The sequence below is a fragment of the Phascolarctos cinereus genome, unplaced genomic scaffold (assembly GCF_003287225.1).
Source record: "Phascolarctos cinereus isolate Bilbo 61053 unplaced genomic scaffold, phaCin_HiC Scaffold_5;HRSCAF=322, whole genome shotgun sequence".
Taxonomy (NCBI): Eukaryota; Metazoa; Chordata; class Mammalia; order Diprotodontia; family Phascolarctidae; genus Phascolarctos; species Phascolarctos cinereus.
Genome location: NW_027555958.1, coordinates 282,775,704 through 282,800,336, shown reverse-complemented (window position 1 = coordinate 282,800,336; position 24,633 = coordinate 282,775,704). Strand labels below are relative to the sequence as shown.

The window sequence follows — 24,633 nt, the reverse complement described above, 5'->3', positions numbered from 1 at the left end:
GGTGGGAGCACATCAGAAGGTGATTCGTCAGCTATAACTTTAGAAGCCACAACCCTTCGAAGTTTACCCACAGAACTTTGAGAGTAGAAAGTAGTTATTCACCCTCAGAAAACCCAGTCTGCCAGTGTGAGTGGGGGTTTGGGAGAATGAGCCCAGAGGGGCATAACTCATATTTGTCCTACCTTCAACATGACTATGTATGTATGTATGTATGTAAAGCTAAAACACCTTGGTTTAAAAAATCAATGGCACAAGTATAGTCTCACCAAAAAAAAAAAAAGTAATCAAAAAAGCCTTAGGGCTCTCAGTTGACCATGAACAAAATGATCCAGCGGTGTGATGTAGCTACTTAAGGTCCTAATACAATCTTGGCCACATTGATGAAAGTATAGAGATCTCAAGATACTTTATATTGTTTTACTGTAGTTGTTTAGTCATTTCAGTCATGTCTGACTCTCTTTGACCCCATTGGGGGTTTTCTTGGCAAATATATTTGAGTGCTTTGCCATTTCCTTCTCTAGTTCATTTTCTAGATGAGGAAACTGAGGCAAACAGGGTTAAGTGACTTGCCCAAGGTCACATAGCTAGTGTCTCAGGCCAGATTTGGACTGTCTTCCTCTCCTTGCTCTAACCATTGCACAACCTAGCTGCCCTATATTGCTTTACTGATTAGCAACACCACCTTAGTAGTGAAATGTTCACTTAATGGGTAAGACCATAGAATGAATGACCATTCAATCAATTGATCAGTAAATATTTATGAAGCACTGCTCCACAGTAGGGTTTGGTGATAAAAATAAAAAATTGAGACAAGCCTCTGCCCTCAAAGAAGTTTGTCCCCTCTTCCCCCATCTCTTTTTATCAGAAATAACCAAATGGATCATATTTTGAATGTAAACAGAACGAAATATTTGAATTCAAATAAATTTCTTTTGGAATGAAACTGTAGTTGCCAAGTTACAATCTAAATAATGAGTCTTCATCTGAGTGATGAATCTCTGTGTGGCATGGGTGAGATGGAAACTTACTCAGCATTTTATTCCGTAGTGTCATTTAACTTTGAATATGACTTCCTTCTTATACCCACCCCCCTACCCTCATCAGAAAATCCTTCCTTTTATACCTTTTATGAATACCTTTTATAAATCTTCTCTCTAGGTCATTTAAAGAAATTATCTTTCTTTAATATCCTTGTGACATGAAAATTCCCCAAATGTAGCATTATAACACCTGATTCCCTGACTTGGCACAGGTTTGGAATACTCTGCCTCCTCACCTCTACCTTTTAGAATCCCTAGATGCCTTCAAAACACTGCCCAGGTACACCTTCTATATAAGGCCTTTCCTGATCCACCAGTGATTAACACACACTCTCCAGAAATTTCTTTGTGTTACTTTGCACACATTTCACTTTTACTTATCTGTGTGTATGACCTTTCCCAGGTAAATGGAAATTACTCTATGGCAAGAAGTGTTTCTCATTTGTCTTTGAATTCCAAGGCCTAAGAATGCTTGGGTATAGAAGGTGCTTAAGAAACGTTTAAGTTGAATAGATAACTATCTCTGTTGGAAGAAACTGAGGCACTGAAATGGAAAGTGGCTTGTTTGAAAAAGCATATGCTTTGGTGAAAAAGAATTAGTCTCTTGGAATTTATTCAAGATATTCGTCTCTGTTTTGACACTAATTATATTACTTTGGGTAAACTGTTTCCACCTTTCTAGGTCTTAGTTTCCTCCTTTTTAAAATGAGAGGTTAAACTAATTAATTTACGAGGTCCCTTTTCAGCTCTAGCATTCTATAGTTTGTGAGTCCAAAGTCACATAGCAAGTTAGTGATAGAAGTGAGAATCTAACTTTGGGATGGCCATCTAGTGTACTCTCTAAGTCATGGGGTCAGGGGTAGGGGGTGTAGGTAGCAGAAAGGGGGAAGGGGAGGAATAGTGAATTTTTCAGATGTTTGTCAATCAGAAAGAGAAAGGAACAATTCAGAGAGCGTGGATTGGGGAGGGACTAGAAATAGTACAAAGATAAAATATAGACTGGTTCTGTAGGAGTTGGGTGGAGGTAAAGAAGAATCATATAGCCCTAGGTTATTAAAGGTGGGAAGTACCTTAAACATAATTTAATATACTTCTTGCCTTCCATACCCAGCTGCCATTTTACAGGAGAGGAATCTAAATCCCAGAGAGATTAAGAGACCTGTCCAAGGTTAAGAAGCTAGTATTTGGCAGTGCTGGAATGAGAACTCAGGTCTCCTGACTCTTAGTCAAGTGCTGAATCATATGCTAACAGGGGCGGGAAGGATTTGGAAAGGTTTGGTTATGATGAAGCCAGGTTTTGGTAAATGCCATTCTCTTGGTTGCTGTGAATCTGATATAGGAGGCAGAAGAGAACTCCACTAAACAAAACCTAGTAGTGTAAGTTAATATCCATGTGGCAGGAAGCCTGTAGAGATTGTCAGAAACACCCACTCCAGTGCAAAAAGCGGCCCATAAGAAAAGTCTTCAGTCACAGAGGAGTTTTGCATAGTTGAAGAGAGATGTGCTCTCTGCCCTGGTGTGGGTGAGGGGTGGGGTGGGGGAGGAGTAGAGGGTGTGGTGGGGAGGAGAGTAGATGATTTCATCTGTTTAATGAAAAATGACCTGAAAGTTTCTCTGATCTTGGAAACTGTCTAATAGAGGCCAAAGAAAACAAAATTCAATCTTATTACCTCTCCTTGAATCTTCTATGATGACTTTGCATCTGTTCAAAATGAGTTAAACTAAAAAGACACTGGATCATTTAATGGGTTAACAGGATGGATTTTCCTCCATGCCCCTTAGGAACTCGTTGCTTCAACCCCTTTCAGTTTGTCTTCCTCCCTTTCCCTTCCTTCCTTCCTTCCTTCCTTCCTTCCTTCCTTCCTTCCTTCCTTCCTTCCTTCCTTCCTTCCTTCCTTCCTTCCTTCCTTCTTTCTTTCCTTCCTCTTTTTTTTATTAGACAATCTTTTTCATTTGTATGCATCTATAAGAGCAAAGAGATTGTCCTATTAAGTTAAAATGAGCAATTCACCCCATCTGGCATCCTATCTCTACCACCAGCTACTGATTTCTGGTTTAATGTTCCCTTCTAACCCCCCCAGGGGAATTTTTTTTCTTTCCCTGAAGCATGAGATTGAAACCAGAATCAGAAACATTCTGCCCAAGTAGGCAACGATTGACATATGTTTTTCTATCAGATTTATTAGAATGAGACTTTTCAAGGTTAGCTTCCTATGTTTGGGGGTAGGTGAACGTGGTGGAATAGGTATATTCATTTCTCTGAACTGACTCAGCTAGATCTGAAGAGAGCAATAGGGCTAAATCCTTATTTAAGTAGTTGCCAGGAAAATGACAGCATCATAGGGATGAAAGTACACAGAATCTTGTCAGCATCGAAATCCATTTCCTTCTCATTGGATGCCTCTATTAATAAAACCATTTGACTGTTTTCTATTTTTAGTACAATGTATATTTATTGTAAACAATAATATACAAAAAAGGTAAGTTTCACAAAGAGAACAAGGGGTTTTCAAAAAAAAGTGAAACAAACAAAAGACAAACACAAAACCAAACTTACCTAAAGACAAAATATGATTTAAATGTCAGGTCTTTTAAGTTACAGAAATACTTTAAAAAGATCTGCTTTTATACAGAAATTGAAAGATGCCATATTAAAAGAGTTCTTTATTCTACTGAATTCTAAAACTGTTAATATATCATTTTTAAATAAAAAAAAGTTTGCTGTCTTTTTCAAAAAGCAATCCTCAACTGTCCAGCAATAGCCTAATTAAAGTAAGTTAGTCAGTCTATCAACTCCCTCCTCCCCCTCAGAAGAAAATATGCAGGGGAATATGAAGATGATATATGTTCTGTTGTTTGGGGTCGTGTACACACACACACTCACACACACACTCACATGTACATACATACACCTAAAATTTGGACAGCCTGAAGAACTGTGGCAGAAAATAATGTAAATGATTCTACATTTGGAATCTCATTTGTACTAAAAAGACAACACTTCCAGTTTATTTTAAAAAAACAAAAAGAAAAGGAAAATGTATTTGTACAAACCTAGGACACAGATCCCAAAGAAACTTGTTTTTTTTTTAATAATAATTAAAAAGAATAAAGAGATAAATAAAAAAATGGTTACAGTTAAGGCCATAATTTAACAATAGGTGACCATACCCTTCAAGGAAGGCTCCAACAACCTACTAATTTTAAAAGTTTTTTTTTAAAAGAGGAAGATCAATTTTTTAAAATTAAAACCTCTTTTCTTACAAAATAAATAATTGTAGCATGTGGAATGTCTTAAAGGTATACTGTTTGCATTTGGGGGTTTAGAAGATGGTTTAGGAGTGGCCTCCAGCATATGGTACCTGGGCAGAGAAGGGAGTAGAGAAGGTATTTGAGGGCACTTAAGTTTGCTATTGAGACTTCCCAGGAAGCTGTTTTTGACTCCCTCGGTGCCTGCCTCTGGTAACTTTTCTCTAAAGACTGCATGGAGAAAACCCACCCAAAGACCATGTGAACTATTCCTAGTAGCATGATTTTAAGGCTCAAGGTATTTTTCTTTTTAAAAAAATAAAAGCAAAACTTACCCAAGGCTCCTCCAGATTCCTGTCTTTATTTCCATACTAAAAAATAAGGCCTTTTAAATTTTTTCTTTTGAGGCAGCCTCACCTTGAATCTTACAGACTTTAGAATTGAGGAACGCTAACCCCCAACACTGATCACGAGACAAGGGTTCTGTTTTGGGGTTAATGCACACAGACACACATACAATTTTAAGAGAAGACATATCTGTACAAAAATACCTCTGACTTCAAGAAAAGCTAGGGCATACTTTCACTAAAGAGTAGTTTTAGCTGTTGGAAAAATAAGAGCATTTAAAAAATTCTCTCTAAAAATATGTATAAATCCCCTCAAAATGATAATGAATCATACACAGTACATACTAAAAAATATTTAAAATAGAGAATATTCCTCACAGAGGACTCTTTTTTCTTTAATTACAGCTAAAAAATAATTACAAAGTCCAAGCACAGGCAAAGAAAGACTGAACTACAGCGGCTATATGATTCTCCATCAATCTCTGTGCTTGCCTTGAAGAACATTTAAAGTCCAGTTCTGGAATGACTGTAGTGAGTTCTGCTGGTCTACCAATGGGGAGTGGTCTGGCCACTGATTCTGGAGAAGGCTCTAGTGCATTTGGACAACTTCTCTGGTTTGTGTTCATTGTTGCCGTCGCCTTTAGAGTCTTTGAAGAATAATAATAAAAAAAAAGCAAATGTCCGAAGGTGATTTTATTGCTGCTGTTTTTTTTTTAATTAAGAATATTATTTTTTTCTTATTCTTCTTATGGTCTGGTGAGCTGCGTGTAGACCGGTTGTTCCCAGTGCTGTGGGCTGTGGGTCTGGGGGATGGAAGGGACTCCAGTTGTGTCAGCAATAGGGGTGTACATGGGTCGCTGGGCAGGGTTCATGTAGGTGAACGTGGAGTAAAGGCTGGAGCTCTGGCCTGCAGCATGGCTATAATAGGAGTTGGAGTTCTGGTGGTCTGTGTAATCATACTGGGAGCGAGTGATGGTAGGGTAGGAGGGGCTGTAATGAGGCAGGCTGAAGGGATTGTAGGGGATCTGCTGCGGGGAATGCTGCTGCTGTTCACTGTAATGGCTGGGGCTGAGCTGCTCTGTCTTGATGTGTGTTCTCTGCGACTGGCCCTGTTCACTGCTCAGAGGAGTGAGGGTATGGGGCTGAGATGGTGCCTGTGGCTGCTGGGCTGATTGCTGCTGCTGCTGCTGGGGTGTCGGCTGCTGCTGGGCCTGAGGAGGCTGAGGTGGTGGTGGAGGAGGCTGTTGTGGAGGTGGGGGCTGCTGAGGCTGCTGCTGTTTTGACATCCACGAAGAAGGGGGGGCAGAGGTGCTGCTGATGCCATAGCTCCCCGTGTAAGTAACCTGACCAGGCTGGCCATGAGTAACCGGGACTCCTGGGTGGCCATTGGGTGGGAGATATTGGTCAAATTCATTAACGTCAAAGGTCTCGATGTTAGAGATGACATCACTACTCAGTTCCCCTATGTCCACATCTCGGAAATCAATAGGGGGCTGTCTTCCCCCTTCCTGCAGGGGGCGTCCCTCTCTCTTCAGGTCAGCCTTGCCTGCCTGCACATCAGTTTTGGGGGTGGTGGGTGGGGTAGGTGGGCCCTGAGACTGTCCTGTGGAAAAGAAGAAACACAGAAAAGTCAATATCATGTTTGATAAGTGCTTGGGCTGGATAACTGCATAAACCTGTCTGGGAAACACTTTTATAGCACCTGTTTAACTGCTAAGGTGTAATAAAGACCCTGACCTGAGCAGGCAGTGACCCAGAATGGAGATAAGCCACTGAATGATTAACCGAAGAGGGTACACACCTAGCCATCTACTTTTATCTTTGAGTAGTTCTGAAACACTAAACTGGGCATATTTTAGGCCAGCTGTAGTATGTTTGGGGAGTGGGTGGAGAATGGATAGGACTCCTCTTTATGAAGTATTTGAGAGCCTTTGCAAATCTGCAATATTGCAACTTAGAAAAAAAATGTGGCTGTTTCAATATGGCTGGTTGCAGAAATGCCCTGAGTTTGCACATTTGTATGCAGAAGGCAGTGTGGATCTCGGTTAGCCAGAGATGGTATAGGAGTTGAAATCTCCATGGGGATAGAGGTGAAGGGGGGAGAGGGGGCACTCTGATGAATGTATCTGTGAAAGGCTTGGGGAATGGTAGGTGATGGGGATGGGATAGGACATACCAGAATGCTCCCCAGGGGAGTGCACTTCACTCATGCCAGAGGAGGAGTGCGGAGAATCAGCTTGTAGCGCCTTGAAGATGGCATTGGGCGAGATGTGTGTCTGCTCAGTACCTTCCTCCTGCTCCGCCTGCCCGTTCTTGACTGACTTCCTCCTCCGAGGCTGGTACTTGTAGTCTGGGTGGTCCTTCTTGTGCTGAACCCTCAATCGCTCTGCCTCTTCCACAAAAGGCCGTTTCTCACTCTCGTTTAGCAGCCTGAGCAAACGGGGAGAAGAGAGGAAAGAGGATGAGACTAGGAGTATAGCTGTCAATTTGGGGAGGGGGGTGGGGCCCTCATATTGGACAATACAGCTACTTTCCTATTAAGCCTCTCTTAAAAGACTATCTGGAGGGAATTGCAGCCTTCCTCCTGCTTTCTTCTCGAGTTGACTTGGCCAATAGAGGAATTTTAACTTTATTTTGAAAACAATTTTTAAAAATCATATAAAACTGTATTCTGAAGGTCAGATGAGGTAATTATCTCCTTTTCTTCTCTCTCTCCCTTCTGAACGACCAAGAGTCGGGCACTGTGGTCTGCTGCTTCTTTGGGTAATTTGCTTTCAGGGTTAATACTCTCTCTCTCTCTCTCTCTCTCTCTCTCTCTCTCTCTCTCTCTCTCTCTCTCTCTCTCTCTCTCTCTCACCTTAAAAATCCCCCCCCCCGTAAATTGCTTTAACTCCTGGTAAAAATGCTTTAAACTGAGGCCTCCTTTGCCTTTGCCCCTACCTTTCACCCTCCCCAAATCCAGCCTCCTCTTTTTTTTTCCACAGGCTCCTGCGCACTTTCCTAGCCTCTCCTCACCAACTCTGTAAAGCACCAGCCAGTTTCTCAGAGTGAGTTGCAAAGAAGCCATCATCTAAAGCAAATAATTCCTCCCCACACACCACTCCCCTTTCTACTCCAACCCCCCCCCCCCCTTGCCCTCCTTCTTTCTCCCGGGAAGATCTCACTTAAGTGCCCTTAGGGACTTTGCCTGGCACGGAAGAAACTCACATTCACACACATTTCCATCAACCCCCCCCAACTTCCCTCTCCCTGCCACTCAAGTTTGCAGAGTTTAATCTTCAATTAATCTTCTGCTTTCAAACTCTTCCTCCATCCCTCCCAAACACACTTTATACGCCCCTCTTTACATTCCCTCCCCCTCGCCTTCAGTAGTAAAAATCGAACTAACCAAGGCCCCCCTCTCCTTGCCCCCAGGAAGATAGCACTCCAGCCCCTCTGGGTGAGAGCTCTGGAAGCTTAAGTTTGCAAAACATGGCATCCAAATAATTTGGTCCAACCCAGAGCTGCCCGTTCTCGCGCCGCCAGTCCTTCCCCCACCCCCTCCCCAAACTCCAATTCCTTTCAGTCCCCTGCGGTCGGCCAGGGAGAGCGGATTGGCATCTCCTCGGAGAACATACCTCCAGAGCTTGCCCAGAGTCTTGCTGAGCTCGGCGTTGTGCAGGTGCGGGTACTGGTCCGCAAGCTTCCTGCGAGCCGCTTGCGCCCACACCATGAAGGCGTTCATGGGCCGCTTGACATGTGGCTTGTTCTTGCTAGAGCCGTTGACTCGCACGGGCATAGGCACCAGGGTCCAGTCGTAGCCCTTGAGCACTTGGCTGACTGCCTCCCGGATGCACACGGGGAACTTGTCCTCCTCGCTCTCCTTTTTCAGATCGGACTCGCCCTTGGGGAAAGTGTTCTCCTGGGGCCGGGTGTTCTCAGTGTCCGAGCCTGAGCCCGAGGGGCAAGGAGAGCCCGCCGAGTCCTCCGACATAGTGGGGCTGGGGGCTCCAGACAGGCCCTTCTCCTGCTCGTCGGTCATCTTCATGAAGGGGTCGAGGAGATTCATGCGACAGCCCGAGGGAGGGGGCGGGTTACGAGAAAAGGAGAGCCGGGGCTGTGACCCAAGGCACTGCCAGGCGGGAGGCGTGGGGTCCTCTCGCCTCAACTGGCCGGAGATGGAGCAGTTGGCTGCACCTCAAGCTCCCGAGACCGCCAAGGCGCCCTGCTGCAAAGATCTGTGGGGCAGCTGGGGGGTGTCCAGCCCGCCGCCACCCGCTCGAAGTTAGGAGATTCAAGGAACAGAATGAAATCGAGAGAGAAAAAGAGAGAGAAAAAGTGGGTGCTCTTTCTCTTCTCCAAAGAAAAGTTCTCGGGCAGGGAGGGGGGAAGTGGGAGGGTTTGGAATCGAGGCTTCACCAAAGTACCTAGTCAATTTTCTAGCCCCGCTCTCTACTCTCCAATTCTCTGGCTCAGTCTCTTTAATAAATACTCCCTCACCTTAGAGACTTTCGGCCAATCACAGCCCGGCCTTTCACAGCTGATTGGCCAAAAGTTTTGGGGAGGGGAGCGCCGCTTGCAGTTCTGGGATGGGAGGGGCGGGATGGCGGTGGGGGTGGGGATGGGGTGTAAGGAAGGCGGGGGAGCAGAAACGTCTATATGTGATTTTGCTGCATTCTTGGTATATCAGAAGTTTGGTACTATCTCAGTGCAAACTATTCTGTGTGTGTGTGTGTGTGTGTGTGTGTGTGTGTGTGTGTGTGTGTGCGCGCGCGCGCGCGTTTGTCTAGACATACTTAAAAAAAAAAGTTTTCAGTAGGACCGAGGATGTAGATGGAGTTTACTGTCCCGTCAAAGCGACTCCGTGGCTTCAAATGTCTCACACAGATTATTCATTTAGAGCTGGCCTCAGAATATTCTTAGGTAAAAACAAACAAACGAAATTTCTTTTAAAGCAGCAAAATGTTTTGGCGATTTAACGGCTGCCATTATTCCACAACAATCCGCATAAATAGATTAACGTGTCATGCTTCTCTGTGGTTGGTGTCGCTTGTCAAATATACTGCGGTGCTGCTGCTTCAAACCCAGGTAGCTCCCATTTAGCTAATGATGGGCATCTCTGGAATTCGTATTCTCCCCCCCACCCCGTCCCCTCCATTCCATCAGCGCTGATGGGTAGATCAAGGTACCTTGGTCTTTGACAAGCCGTTTAGAACTTCTACCCCATCTTGCTCCTCACTCTCCTCACCCTGGTTATATTGCACAGCCATACATAGATCTTCTAACAGGAAGGTCTCACCTTCTATAAAATATGTATTTAGAACTAGAAAGACTTTGCTCATTGTTTCAAGTCTAGCTAACTCCCCTAACCCACGAAGCGAGGAGGGACAGCTTGGCAAAGGTTTGTCACTTAACAACCCAAACAAGACCAAAAAAAAAAAAGCTTCACTTTAAGTTGTAATGTACCTTTTACTTTATTTAGGGAAGAAGGCTAAGCATTTTCACTTTCTTCTCCCTTCAGGCTCTAGTGTAAGAAGGTTGGGGGATGCCTTTTTAGTCGTGTTTTAAAGGGTTTTATGTCTCTCCACCGAAAGCTTTTAGAAGAGGAATACTCAAGAAAACTAAAGTCAAATAGTACAGATTTTGAAGACTGTTGAGCACAAGAATAGTTTTAGAAGCTCTGTAGGATTTGCGTCTTAAAAGTTTCACAAAGTCGTTTTTACACGAGCCACCCTTTTTTCCCCACTCTTAGACATTTTCACTTGGTATTAGACGATTTTTTTGAAGGGGGGAGGTTGAATTTTACCAGCGGTACATAAAATGTCTCTCCTAATTTAATTTGAGAATAACTGTCAGTATTCGATGGTTTTCTTAAAAAGGAAAAAAAAACCCTTTTTCTCATGGAGGGTTTTAAAATTTTTGGCTCCTTTTCTCTAAAAGAAAGTCAGTTTTTTAAAAAAGAAATGTTTGCTCATCACAATGGGGCCACAGTTGTATGACTTACAAATAATACTTGACACTAGGGTAAGTAAAATCTTAACTGTCTGCATAACCATATTTTGTGTAGAAAAAACTACCACACAACCAACTTGAATCTACATCTGTTTGCACTGGCAAGTAGGATGTAAATAGGGCATATTGCTTCTTGGGGTGGGGGTAGGGGATGGAATTGTATTGTGTATTTCTGTGTACTGAAAAAGGGAATTATAAATGTAATTGTTTAGTTTCTTCTAATTTGGATATCCTGGAAGAATGCATGCAGAGACTGCAAGCTCTGAGCAGAGATTTAGAAAATAATTTCTAGAATATTTAGATGAGTTTTAAAATATTAATCCTTGTAATAAATTACTAGCACAATGACAGTTAGGTGGACTTTGACCTTAAAGTATTTAAAAATATTTCTCTGTGTAGTTCCAGTACAATATGTTATGTATTATATGTAATACTACATTAGAAATTATGTATTATATACTCGTATCTTAAAAAGAAGTAACTGTACTTTGTGCATTTTTTGTGCATTTGCTACACGTATATTGCCATACCTTCTTAAACTTAGTTGTAAACTTTTTAGACAGACTTAAATTTTTAAAAAAAGGGGAAAAAAGCATGCAATTCCCAGGATCATCCAGAGGGGGCACCAAAAGCCCAGAAAAGAACGAACTTAACTTTTCTAGGAGAAACTTTAGAAAAACTTTGAAGGGGAAGCACAGTCTCTAGTTAATTCTGGAGTTTGGTGATGTGATTTATATCTTTTGGAGTTCGTGGACAACTCTCTCTCTCTCTCTCTCTCTCTCTCTCTCTCTCTCTCTCTCTCTCTCTCTCTCTCTCTTTCTCTCTCTCTCCCTCTACTTCTCTCTTCTTCCTTTTCCTCCCCTCCTCCTGCTCTGCTCTCTATGTTTGCGTATCTGTGTCTTTCTGTCTGACTACGTCTCTGTTTCTCTATCTCTGGGTTTGTCTCCATGTGTCCCTATCTCTGTCTTTGTTTTGTTTTTTTTGGGGGGTTTGTCTCTGTTTCTTTGAGTCTTTCTTTGTATCTGCTTTCTGTGTCCATATGTCTCTCCATGCGTGTCTGTCTATCTGTCTGTTTTTCTCTTACTCTCTCTCTCCCTAATGAGCTCCAAATTTTTTGAGTACTCCTGGGCAACACTGGGAGGAAGTTGAGCTGTGAATGTATGGATAGGTGTGTGGGTAGGAGTGAATGATGTTGGGGGCCAGGATAAGCAAGAAAATGTTCAAGGTTTTGATTCCCTACCAAATACTGAAATAGAGAGACATGCTAATCCAAGGACACCCCAAGTCCAAATGCAACTCTCTCCATTGGACACTGAAAGCCCAGTGCCATCTGCGTGGCACAAATGTGCTGGTAAGAAGCCTCCATCCCTGGAGAAATTGATAACAGTATGTTCCAGACTTGGTAGCTGTTTCTTTCATTTAAAGGAGAAGGTTTCCCAGACAAACCCAGTTCTCCTCTTCTCCAATGGTATCATTCTATTCGGTGTGACTGAATTTTCCCAGGTCATCCCTACCCAAGGGCCCTAGTGCCCACTCAAAGTTTCCTCTTCCAGGACACATGCATTTTAGGCAACAATTGACAAATGTGCAAATAAAGATATTTAAGAAGGGAAAAAAGTGGATTGTCAAGCTAAGATTCCTTCAGTAAACTAATTTCTCATCTGATGGTTGCGATTGTGTAGGTATGTGTGTGCATGTATCTGTGTGCAGGGTTGAGGAGAGGGAGGTCAGGAACTATGGAGTAGTCCTCTTGAAGAGAAGCCAAATAATTTTTAAAGGATAACCTTTAACAAATATATTATTGTTATATTTGTAGGTGGTTCTCTCCCCACCCTCTCTTGCCCGTTTTTCTTTTTAAGAGCACCAGGATTTTAACTGGACCTAGCATAGCTCCAGAGTAGGCAGGCGTTGTAAAGTCTGCGGGTTGGGCAGCTAGTCGTGAAGGAGAGTCGGGCCTGGAATCCTAGAAAACCAAAGTCTGGGAGCTCCTCTATTTACCTTTCTCCCCTATTTGTGTCTCCCCACCCCCATTCACCTACTCTAAGCATATTTCTATCCTCTTTCTGGGAGAAGTGAGAGCCAAGACAGGATGAGATTGATCTATTTGGAAGAAGTTGGTGAGATGGAAGGTAGTAGGGTTTTCTGTTTAAAATCAAGCTACATATTTTACTAGTAGTTTTCCTCACCTAGACAGACGGTAAGCTGTCCCTCTTGCCTAGACCTGACACTTATTGTGTCTTCAGACCAGCTGAAAAGTCGCTAAGGCCCTTTTCCTTCCCTTCCAAAGAAATGTGCCAGTCTCTTACCCCAAGCAGCAAGCAAGCCGGGCTTCTTTGGCTTGCTAAGCCCCAACTCGTGTAAATGAATTCTTTCCTTTGTCTTGCGGGGGCTTTTTACTTTCTATGAGCCTGGAAGGAGCCTTTGGCGTGAGCCACAGGTAAGTGTGAGTCTCCTGGATCGACGTTTGGCTGAGAAGAAATAAGAGACTGGGAACAGTAGCACCCTATCTTAAAGAATGTAGTAGGCACTCAATAAATATTTGTCTAATGAAAGAATACGTCATCTTTGCGTATGATGTGTGTGTGTTTCGCCTCACAGTCCAAGAAGTCTCCATAAGCACGACACACAGAGTGTGTCCCAAAAAATCTTAGCGCGGTTTTAAGCTATTAGAGCTTTGTACACCCTGTGTACAACATTGTGTGTGTGTGTATTTTAATTTCCCTTTAAGAAATAGTCTTCAGAACTTATAAGGCTGCTAGACAGAGCTAAAATTTGTGTCATCTAGATTGGATAGAGCAGAAACTCCTGCTTAACTTGTATTTTAAGGCTGGATTTCATCTCCCCAACCTTGGTGATTTTTCGAATGCGAATGTGTACACGTGTTTATGTATGTGCTTCTATGTGTATCGCTGGGTGGGGGTAGGGGTGGGGGGCTCGAATCACAGCAAAGACCCTAGCTAGGCTGCGTGCGTGCGTCCGCGGTGTGCATTGTATTGAAGACTGCGGGATATTCAGAGGGCAGGGAGCCAGCCTGGTTGGCGAGCTAAGCGGGAAAGAAGAATCTACGGACAGCTTTCTTGTTTACAAGGCAGAGGAGAAGGAGGGAGGAAAAGCCCCAAAGAGTGTGGTTGGCTTTCTTCCCTAAAATTCATGTTCTTAACTGTGGGGCCCGCGCGCTGTCTGTCTACTTCCAATTGTCCCCAACTCATCCTTAAAAGTCTTGGGGGAATCTAGGGGAAAGGCAGGGAAGGATGATCCCAGGACAACATTTTTGGGATTCATCTAATTTTTTTTTCCCTAAATTTTAACCAGAAGTGGTTTGGCCCTGCTGAATAAAGCTGAATTCAGTTGCCTGGCGTAGGCGCGGTGGGGCAGGAACAGTGGTGATCAGCCGGGTTAGCGAAGCCATAGACACTCTCCCCCGCAGCTTTTACCTCGGAGCTGCAGTCTTATTCCTCCCTTTCTCTTTCTCCCAAGGCTACTTTGTTTCAGGGGTAGGGGCGGTGGCAGAAGGGCAAGGGACAGAGAGAAGTCACCAGACTATTGACACGGACAGCAGGGATTTTGAGGGGTTTGCTTGGAGGTGGTGGAGCGGTTGGTGCTGATGGAAAGGCTGGCCTATATAAGAAAAGATTCTCCCGGCAAGAAGGGGTTTGTAACCCTGCTTTGATAACAATTCCACTGATAGATTCAGAGTTGGGCAAGGGGGCAATTTTGGTTATTTCAACGCAGAAAAAAAATCTTTGCAAATCCTTGAAAAGAGGGAGAAAGAGATCCTAAAAATAATAGTGATAATTAAAATTACCTTTATACCTGCCAAATATATACTACTGTACTTCCTCTGTTCTTCAACATGTTTGTGAAGGGGGATGTGTGGCCATTGTGTGAATATAGAAATCTAGGCTAGCTTTCTAAAATTCTAGTTTTAAAAATTGTTCTTTTCTTTGAAGAACTTGGAAGGGGAAGGATTTAGGAACGGGAACTATTGAAATATACATCTGGTCGGTATAAAAGATTACACACTTACTCTCCCTCCCCTTTTCACCTTCTCTTGCAATCTATATATTTAAAGGAGTCACTGTGCCATCATCACTCATGTTTGCTGAGATCTTGGGCTATGGATCTGAGCTGTTTTGACTATGTTACTAGGACAGGAACTAAATAGACCCCTGACTGACACCCTAGACTACTATCACAATCGGTCATTTTCCCCATTGACTTGGTCTCAGATGGATATCAAAGAGTTTCAGTATGGAAGTGAGTGACTTCCCAATGTTAAGTACCTGGAGCTGGTGACATCAGAGCCAATTATGACAACATTCTGGGGAATCTTTCAGGGGGTGCCTCTTACAATGTTGCCTTCCAACAACGTGGGAAGCATACGTAAGCTTTGGGGAAATGCTCTTTTCATTCTTGTCCTAGTGTGAACCTCACCTCTTCCTCCAAGCAAGAGCAAAAACAAACAAACAAAACATAAATACAAACACACACACACACACACACACACACACACACAAACCCCAAACACTCCAAAATCCTTACCAAACTGCTAGGGAGCTGAAGGAGGAAAGCGAACATATTATAACATTTTAAAGTGTGCAAAGTGTTTTAAATATATTAACTCATATGAGAAAGCAAATCATTATTTGCCTTCCTTCTAAATAAGGAGTGTGGACTTCTTTTCTTTCCAATCATTAAATCTTGAGGCCTGTGTAAAAAAAAAAGTCACTACAAATTTCTTCTAGTTTCTAGCCGGCTTATTTTAAGGAGTCACCAGTCTCTTCAGAGCTTTAACCAATAGTCCTACTGCCGAAGCATTGCCCTTAATCGCCTCCGCTGGGACTTTTCTGAACAAGAAGACTGACTTCCCTGCATTCCCTACCTCTATTCGCCTAACCTCATGTTCCTACCACAGTGTGAGCCTTTTTAGGTACTTGGATTCAGAGTCTCTCTCCTATCATTCCTATTTCTCCCAAAGGATATAAACAGAACCTACCTGATTTTAAATGTTAGCTTATCTTTTTTTTTCCGTTTTCTTTTGTGCATGAGATAAAGTAAAAAGTTCTGGGTTGCTAGAATGAAGATATTGCCGGTAAAGGTGTGGGGAATCTAGTTCCTCCCCTGCTCCAGCCTGAGCTTTTTAACCATTAAAATCCTTTGAAGACAGACACAAGGCTCCACCTTTCCCCGTCACAATTGGAAAGGGCTGAATTCACTTTTGTTACTACAAAATGTATTTATTTACTACTCAAAAATGTATGCCTTTCCCTGTACCTAGGGAATGCTTCCGCAGAGATTCTCTCCCAAACTTCTCAGCATAGCATAATTACACTTGACAATCATTATTTAGAAAAAAATAATTGCTTCCCTTTGGCATTTCCTAGAGGCTTAAAGAATCCCCAGTGATAATCATCAGGATAGGATATCTCTTTGGTTTCAGGTCTCATGACAAAACAGAGAACAATTAAACAAATGTAAAAAAATAATTTAGAGAGGCAAGGCTACTTTGGTTTTAAATATCTGGGTAAATGATCAATAAGACTATAAACATTTATTATGCACTTGTAAGTCAGACACTGTGTTAAGCCTGGAGATACAAAGGAAAAAAAACAGCCCCTGCCCTTAAGGAGCTTACATTCTAAACAGGGGAGACAGCATACTCATAAACTAGAATATACAAGATATATACAGAATAGAGAGAAGATAGTGTTAGAGAGGAAGGCACTGGCGGCTGAAGGGTCTGAAGTGGTTTGTGCCGAACCTTAAAGGAAGGTAGAGATTCTCCAAGGCAGAGTGTTAAGAAAGAGGGCAGCCAGTGCAAAACTAGGAGATATAGGTGAGGAACAGAAAGTAAGTCAGTATTGCTGAAACATCGAGTTTGTGGAAGGAGGTAATATGTTATAAGACTGGAAAGACAAGAAGGGGTCTGGGTGTGAAGTTTCTTTAATTCCTCTGAACAGAGGAATTTATATTTGCTCCTGGGGCAAATGGGAACCAAGGGAGTTTATTGAGTAGACGTATGACAATGGGCAGCTATGTGTCTAGGTGGATAGAGCACTAGGTCTGGAGTCAGGAAGACTTATATTCTTGAGTTCAAATCTGGCCTAAGACACTTACTAGCTGTGTGGCCCTGGGCAAATCATTTCACTCCATTTGCCTCAGTTTCCTCATCTATAAAATTAGCTGGAGAGGGAAATGGTAAACCACTCGAGTATCTTTGCCAAGAAAACCCCAAATGGGGCCATGAAAAGTAGGACATGACTGAAAACAACTGAATAACTGTGACATGGTCAGACCTATGCTTTAGGAAGATCACTTTGGCAGGTAATGAGAAAGGATTGGAGTGAGGAGAGACTTCAGGCAAGGAGACCAATTAGAAGGCTATTTTAATAGTCCAGGTGAGAGGTGATGGGGGCTTGAACTTGGGTTGTGGCTGTGTGAGTGGAGAGGGGATCTATGTGAGAAAGGGAGAGAAAAAAATTACAAGTGTTGGCAACTAATCGGAGGCATGGAGTGAGTAAGAAAGAGGAATCAAAAATGATGCCATATTTGGTGAATGAAAGGATGATGGTGCCCTTTTTAGTAAAGAGAAAGTTCAAAGAGGTTTTAGAGAGAAGATAACTAACTCTGTTCTGTACATGTTAATGCCTTTGGAACAACCTGTTGGAAATATCCGGTAGATGTTTGGTCATACAGTATTGTAGCTCAGAAAGGAGAATAGGACTGGATAAATTAATCAGGGAGTCATCTAGATAGAGATAATAATTGAACATATGGAAATTGATGAGATCAAGTGAGAGAACAGAGAGAGAAGAGAGAAGAGGGCCTAGAACAGAGACTTGGAAATAGGTATTTTGGGGAAGAATTGAAAAAAGAGCAGTCAGGTAAATAAAAGGAGAAGGAAGTTTTGTTCATTTTAAAAATAGTTGATCTCTTGGAGCAGCTAGATGGCACAATGAATACAGCACCTGGCCTGAAGTCAGGAGAACCTGAGTTCAAATGCGGCCTCTGACCAAACACTTGACACTTACTAGCTGTGTGACCCTGGGCAAGTCACTTAACCCCAATTGCCTTAAAAAATTAATCTTTTTTTTTGTCTCTCTTCTCTTTCCCAGTATATCCCTTCTTCCTCCCCCTCCCAGACAGCCATGTTTTTATAAGACAGAATAAAAAGAGAGAGGAAAAAAATTAGTAAAACTAACTCATCAAAAGAGACTGAGATTAGCTGTAGTGTTCCACAATCATAGTTCTTAACCTGTACAAAGATGGAGAGGTTGCTTCTCATACTTTTTCTTTGGGGGACAAGCTTGGTTACCATTTCACAATGCTAAGTAATTTTTTTGTACCTTTCATTCATATTTTGTGGTCATTTTGGATATTGTTTTCTTAGTTCTGCTTACTCCCTTTTACATCAGTCTTCTCATGCTTCTCTTTAGTCATTTTATTCACTGTTTCTTAAAGCACAATAACATTTCATTAAATTCACAAATCACACCTTGTTTAGCTATTTCAAAATGGATGGGCATTTACTTTGTGCTTCTATAAGTATTTTTATGTATATCACATCTTTCTTTTAATCATTGGCTTCTTTGGGGTTTGTGCTTATTAATGGGAATCTCTGGGTCAAAAAGTGTAGACATTTCAATTACTTTCTTAGCATAATTCCATATTGCCTTCAATAATGGCTGGACCAATTCATACCAATTCAACAGTGAATTGGTGAGCCAGTCTTTCCACATAGAAGCAATGTTCAAAGGGGTTGGGGTGAGGGAAGGGGAGAGGGCTTTGGTTCTCATAATTTAATTAATGTACTTCTTTTGAGAGTATGTTTTAGCACCAAGGTCCAAAGACGGTGCATTCTATCCTTATTGGCCACAGCTCTGCAAACAATTCAAAACCTCTAAATACACATTTCCCACTAGTGCCCATCAAGGGTCTGAGGCTCTGCGGGCAAAGTTGTGTCCCATGCAAAGGAGAATTCCCCGTTAGTAAACAGAAATCAGGACTCCACTGAGGACAGAGAGTATCTGGGGTCAGGGTACCGAGGACAGAAATTTGCTACTTAAAATTGCATTCCATATAGAACACACTTTTCTCAGGATTATGGCCTCTTCACACTTCTTCCTGATGTGTATGGTATGGTATGTTAAGGTGTGTGTGTGTGTGTGTGTGTGTGTGTGTGAGAGAGAGAGACACACACACACACACACACACACACACACACAGACAGAGACAGACAGAGACACGGAGAGAGAAAGAAAGAGAGAGAGAGAGAGAGAGTTTTCAGAAGGAAATAGATTTTGGAGTGAGCCAGTTCATTCACTTCCAGAATCAGAAGCATCAGAGGTGTGGCCAGGCAGATGGTCTCCTGAAGTCTGCAAATGCAAGGGCTGGAAATGAGTGTGACAGGGTGATCAGGAGAGGGTCTCCGTCTTTCTAGGTTTACTTGTAGTTGTTCAGTAGTGTCTGATTCCTTGTGATCCCATGGATCATACTGTCCATGGAATTTTTTTCTTGGCAAAGATACTGGAGTTGTTTACTATTTCTTCTCTGGTGGTTTAAGGCAGACAAAAGTTAAGTGACTTGCCCAAGATCAAACAGCTAATAAGGGTCTGAGTCTGGATTTGAACTCAGATCTTCCTGACTCCAGGCCCAGTGCTCTATCCACTGTGCCACCTAGGCAAAGAGGTAAAGTGACTTGCCCAAGGTCACACAGCCAGTAACTGCCTGAGGCCAGATTTGACCTCAGGTCTTCCAGAGTACAGGCCCAGTATGCTATACCCTTCCAGGTTTATAGCTGTCTTCAAATACACAGTACAATACTGGAGACTATGGTGATCAGCCCCAACTCCTCAGCCCCACATTCATCAATATTGTGGAAGAGGTGGGATGGTACAATGGAAAGAACACAAAAAGAAAGATAAAGGAGGACAAGCTGCAATTTCTAGATCTCCATTTCAATATAGGTAAACTGAGGAAGCTGAATTTAGGTGATCTCTAATATATCTCCCAGCCCTAGAATTCAGTAGCTTTTCCCTACCTCAATCCCACCCCCAAGTACTTTTCACTGCTCTGGAACTCAGGGAGCTCCTAATGTGTCAGAACACAGCATTTCCCTTCCATTAAAGGGGGCAAGTTAAGCAGGGGAATGAGCAAAAGGGAGTTACTCCAAGCAGCGAGACTTAACAGCTTCTCTGCTTCATCTATTTCACTCTCCATCTGTCTGCAAACCCCAGATTGTACCTAGGTCCTCTCAACAGGTCCGGAAAAGCCAAGGCAATGAAACCCTGCTCCTTTGTCAAAGTCAGTTGTCTCTCTCCTTCCTCAATTGCATCTTGGTCTTGACCCAGAAATGAGTCACAGTGTGTGGTACAGTTTGGGCTCTCTTTGGGGGATATTTGCCAACCATCACCGTGGTGATGACAGTTTCCAGATGACTTTCCAGGGGTAAAAAAAAAAAATCTGCAAGGGAAGAGAGAAGGGTAATGACCAAACTGAGAGTGGGTTTGTGGAGAAGAGACCCAAGAAGATGGAGGTTTGCAAGTCCATTATAATTCATTTTTCTAGGTTAGAGTACTGGTAACAAATCCTGCTACTTGCCTTCATGGAGGGAGTTTTAGGAAGCTCTCTTGCCTGTCTCCTTAAGATTTTAAGTAGAATAGAAACAGGGACAACTAAGACAACTCTATTGAACAAACATTTATCAAGAACTTGCTGGTTGCAAGGCACTGTGCAAAGAAAAAGAAAAAAAAATAAACCCTACCTTATCTATCTGGTCCTTCCCTGAGGGGGTGTGTGTGCCCCAGTAGCCTACTACTTTTTTCTGAAGGATAGGATTGCTGCCTAAATTGTACCCTTCAGGGAAAGGATGAAAACAACTTTTCCTGCATCACCAAGTCCTCCATTGCCCTGTCCACTCCTCTTGCGTGCATCTCAACCAGAGCAAAAGTCAAACTAACCAGCAAAAAAAAAAAAAAGCCCTGAGGAAGAGAAAAATCATATTTTCCTTCCCAACTACAAAAAAAAGCCAGAACATCTCACTGGAATTGTCATCAGATATTCTCTTTGATAGGAGGAAAGCATCTTCTCTAATGAATATGTATTTATACAGTGCTATGGTACTGAAGGACCTTACCTTTAGCTCTCTTCTAGGCTCCTTGTGGGCCCATTGGGAGTGCCTGGAAGATCAGGGAATGGGAATACTGTCTAGAAACTCCCAGATTTTTCCCATATCTTCTTCCATATAAAATGGTGCCATAACTGGAGTTTGCCTTTAGTGCTCTCCCCACCAGCTCTTTCAGTACCTTTTCCTCCTTACTGATACCTCTCCTCTCATTTGAGGTCCAGCATCCTCAAAATCTTCCATCTCCTTTCTATTAAAACCTCTCATCCAGCTGTTCTGTTGGAAAGAATCCAAGATACACATTCACATTAAGGTGTTAATGACTGATAAAGTTTAAAATTGGGGAGGGGAGTGGTATTTGTATTTTAATAGAGAACAAAATCTTGGGCCAAAGAAATAAATTCCCAGGGGTAGAATTTTAGATTTTAGGGATAAGCCAGTGGGGTTATATTGGGAGGGGGTAATGGGGCTTTTCTGGTACCCCTCAAATCATACCACTTGGGTGGCTACTATCCTACCTAAGGTAAGGTTCTTTCTGTCCTTATGGACAGTGGAATCCCTGCCCCATCCCCCAAACCACACACACTATTCCCAACTGCCTGATCTCTCTCTGGTTGGGTGGGCATTCCCCTAGCATTACAAAGGCCTGGACTGGGTTTAAAGATTCCCAGGAAATAATCCTAATTAAGAACCAAAATCAATGTTAATTTATTTAAACCTCTAATCCCCCAGGCCCTTCTGTCCAACCACATAGCAATCAGACATTTGGGTTTCTTTTCTCTTCTCCTGGGCACATCACCCAACAGTTTTGTAAGAGGTGAAGGGGGTTTGGTGGGGGTAGCTAAGGGGCTGCTGGACTGGGGGTAGGGGTTATAATCTGGCTTTACTCTGTAGCTCCTATGAGGGAAGTATTTTTCCTCTCTCCTCAAGCTGGGCAGCTGTTTGTTTGGAGAAGAGAAGTTGTGCATATGGAGTTAGGGGTGTCATGTGGGCTGCATGTGTGGCTGGGAGCTACCTGAAGTCTGTAGTCTAATCACTCCCAGATGGTCTTGGGGGGGGGTTGGTGGCGTAGTCCAGATAGTATTGGTAGTACAGACTCCTCCCCAGCACCTCCTCAAATTAAAAAAAGAAAAGAAAAGGGGGGAGAGAAAAGTTAAGTGTATATGTTGGGGGAAGGAGTAAGGGGACCTTACTTCTGGAACTTGTAAAATGCTTTGGCCTCTGCCTCCTATTCCCTGCCCCCCCCACTACATTCCTGAGGAATTTGGAAACCTAAACCACCCATTCCCCACCCCTGCCCCCTAATTCCAAGCTATGATTTATTTGAAAATCCTAGCAATGCAAGCTCTGGGATCTGCTGCTGAATTTGCTCATGGAAGAGAGTTTATTTGCACTGATTTTTATTTATTTATTTGCAAAAAAAAAAATTCCAAAAGCTAAAACCCCATTACTTTTTGATGCCTCTGTGCCAATGTAATGGTGGGATAATATAACTAGGAGACAAGAAGTTTCTACTCCTCCATCAGTAGTAGGGTGGGCCAAAACCTAATAGAGGCAGAAGAGGACATGGCTTACATGATATAATGGAAGAGTTGTGGGCACCTGTTTAGAGACATGTGGGACCCAGCATATGATTATTTTCTCCCTCTTCATGTTTGAATCTTGACTTCCCTGGCTTCCTTCAAGTCTCAGCTAAAGTTTCACTTTCTACAAGAAGTCTTTCCCAGGGCTTTATCTTAACGTGTCCCCTCTGAGATTATCTCCAGTTTATCTCCTGATCTATATCTTGCTAATACATTGTTGTTTGCAAGCTATCTATCACTCTCGTTAGACTGTGCCTTCTTGAGAGCAGAGGCTGTTTTGTGCCTTTCTTTGTATCTCTAGTACCTAGCACAGTTCCCGGGACCTAGTAGGTGATTAATAAATGCTTATTGACCTGACTTGACTTGATTCAGTCATATACACCTTCATATACACACAGGGACCTGTGTGTCTTTTTCACAACTATACTAAACATATATATGCTATCCCACTTTTGTACTAGCTCCTCAGACTCTCACAATTAATTTAAGATTTTGAGCACAGAGCTGAAAGGGTCCTAGGAAGCTGTTGTAGTTCAACCCCCTCCCTTTAGAGGTAAAAACCAAACAAACAAAACCCCGTGGTGTTTAAGTAATTTGCCTGAGATCAGAGTGGTAGTGTCAAAGGCAGGATTCAAATTCAAGTCCTCTGACTTTGAAGCCCATGCTTTTCTCACTGTACCATAGTTACTCCTCTTATCAATATGGACTCAGTCTCTAATGGTACAGATAACAGCCCTGAGTGACGCATCTCCATTTTCCCATAAATAAAACCCCTTTGGAACGGGGCTAGAGACATAGGGGTCCCCCACAAGATTTCTTGACATTGCATAGAAACCAATGAAACACATTGGTTATCCACTGATTATCCCTTACTCTCCTCTCTATGCTATGAGTCTGCTGCATTTTGCAGTCATAAATCTAATGATGTCATTTAGAGTACTTCTACATAATTCTTCTTTAGTAATATATTACAGCCTCTGCTGCCCTTTAAGTGACCTTTTGTGTGACTTTAATTCTTTGGAGGTTGTAGCATTCCATGACTTATAGCCTTGCAGTATCAGTGGTAAAAAAGAAAAAAAATTGGGCCTTTGTTCCAAGAAGCAGAATGGGGTATCTACACAATTTCCCTTCTCTTCTTCTCTTACTCAATTCTGGACCACTCCATTCATTATCCATCTGCATTGTTCTGGTTTACCAGTTATATAGATTTTCAAAATAACTGCATAATGAGCCTTGGAGGAATACAAGCTTTCTTCATACTTGAATGAGCATATTCTGAATAATAAGCATTTTTCATCCCACTTGGTTTTTCTGTATGGATAGTTAAACCTCACTCTTTTAAGTGATCATATCTTTCCTTTAGAAAGTTCTGTAGGCTTCCCGGGCTTAATGCAATTGACAGAATGCCATCCACAAACAGAAACATCTGGGGAACTTCTCCACCTATAGAGTATCTCTTCCATTTGGACTTTGCCCTAAGCATCATCTGTGACAGTGGCAAACATATTTGGTAAGAATCTATTTCCCTCCTCAATATAAGTGACCAAAGGGTCATAGTACAGTTTTTTTTTTCTTGTCACATCTTTCAAGAAATATGGTAGGGGTAGCTAAGGGTGCAATGGATAGAGTACCAGGCCTGGAGTCAAGAAAGACCTGAGTTCAAATCTGTCCTCAGACACTTACTAGCTGTGTGACCTTGGGTAAGTCACTTAACCCTGATTGACTCCTCTCCCCTCCCCCCAGCAAATTGTGTGGTTTTGGATATGAGTGAGAGACTGGAATAACTATGAGTGAGAGTTGGAGGACAGTGTTAAAGATGGCATTTTACTCTACTGAATCAAATGTTTTTTGTAGTTAACAAGCAACAAGCAGAATGGGAATCTTATACTCTCTGCATCTTTTATAGGATCTGCCGTAGAATATTTTTTCCAAAGCCAACCTGCTCCTTTCTCATACTCTCATCAAGGATATGCTTGATATGTGTTTCCTCTTCTATAAAATGAAGGTAGCAAAATCTCAGAATTAGGAAAAACTTCAGAGCCCACACAGTTTAATCTGAACCTGATCAAGGTTCCCCTATATAGTTTACTTTAATGGATCTTTGATCTTATCAATGTGGCTACTTCATCTAACATGGATATTTCAGCTCATGCACACCTTCTTATCTTGGGAGACTCTTTCCATGTCTTCCAATAAATTCACTATGAGACACCTTCCTTAGGATCTCTTAACAATGTGGGATGTCAGGGGCAGCTAGGTGGCACAGTGGATAGAGCACTGGCCCTGGATTCAGGAGGACC

At 42.5% G+C, this 24,633-nt stretch overlaps 1 protein-coding gene across 1 annotated transcript; it reads right to left on the bottom strand.

The window, feature by feature from the left end:
* Positions 1–4,988: 4,988 nt before the first annotated feature.
* Positions 4,989–9,100, bottom strand: SOX9 (SRY-box transcription factor 9). The gene is made up of 3 exons (XM_021002623.2): positions 8,254–9,100; positions 6,813–7,066; positions 4,989–6,239 (listed from the first exon to the last, which is right to left on the bottom strand). The coding sequence occupies exons 1-3, from the start codon at positions 8,682–8,684 to the stop codon at positions 5,383–5,385; spliced, it is 1,542 nt and encodes a 513-aa protein (XP_020858282.1). The 5' UTR covers positions 8,685–9,100; the 3' UTR covers positions 4,989–5,382.
* Positions 9,101–24,633: the final 15,533 nt, after the last annotated feature.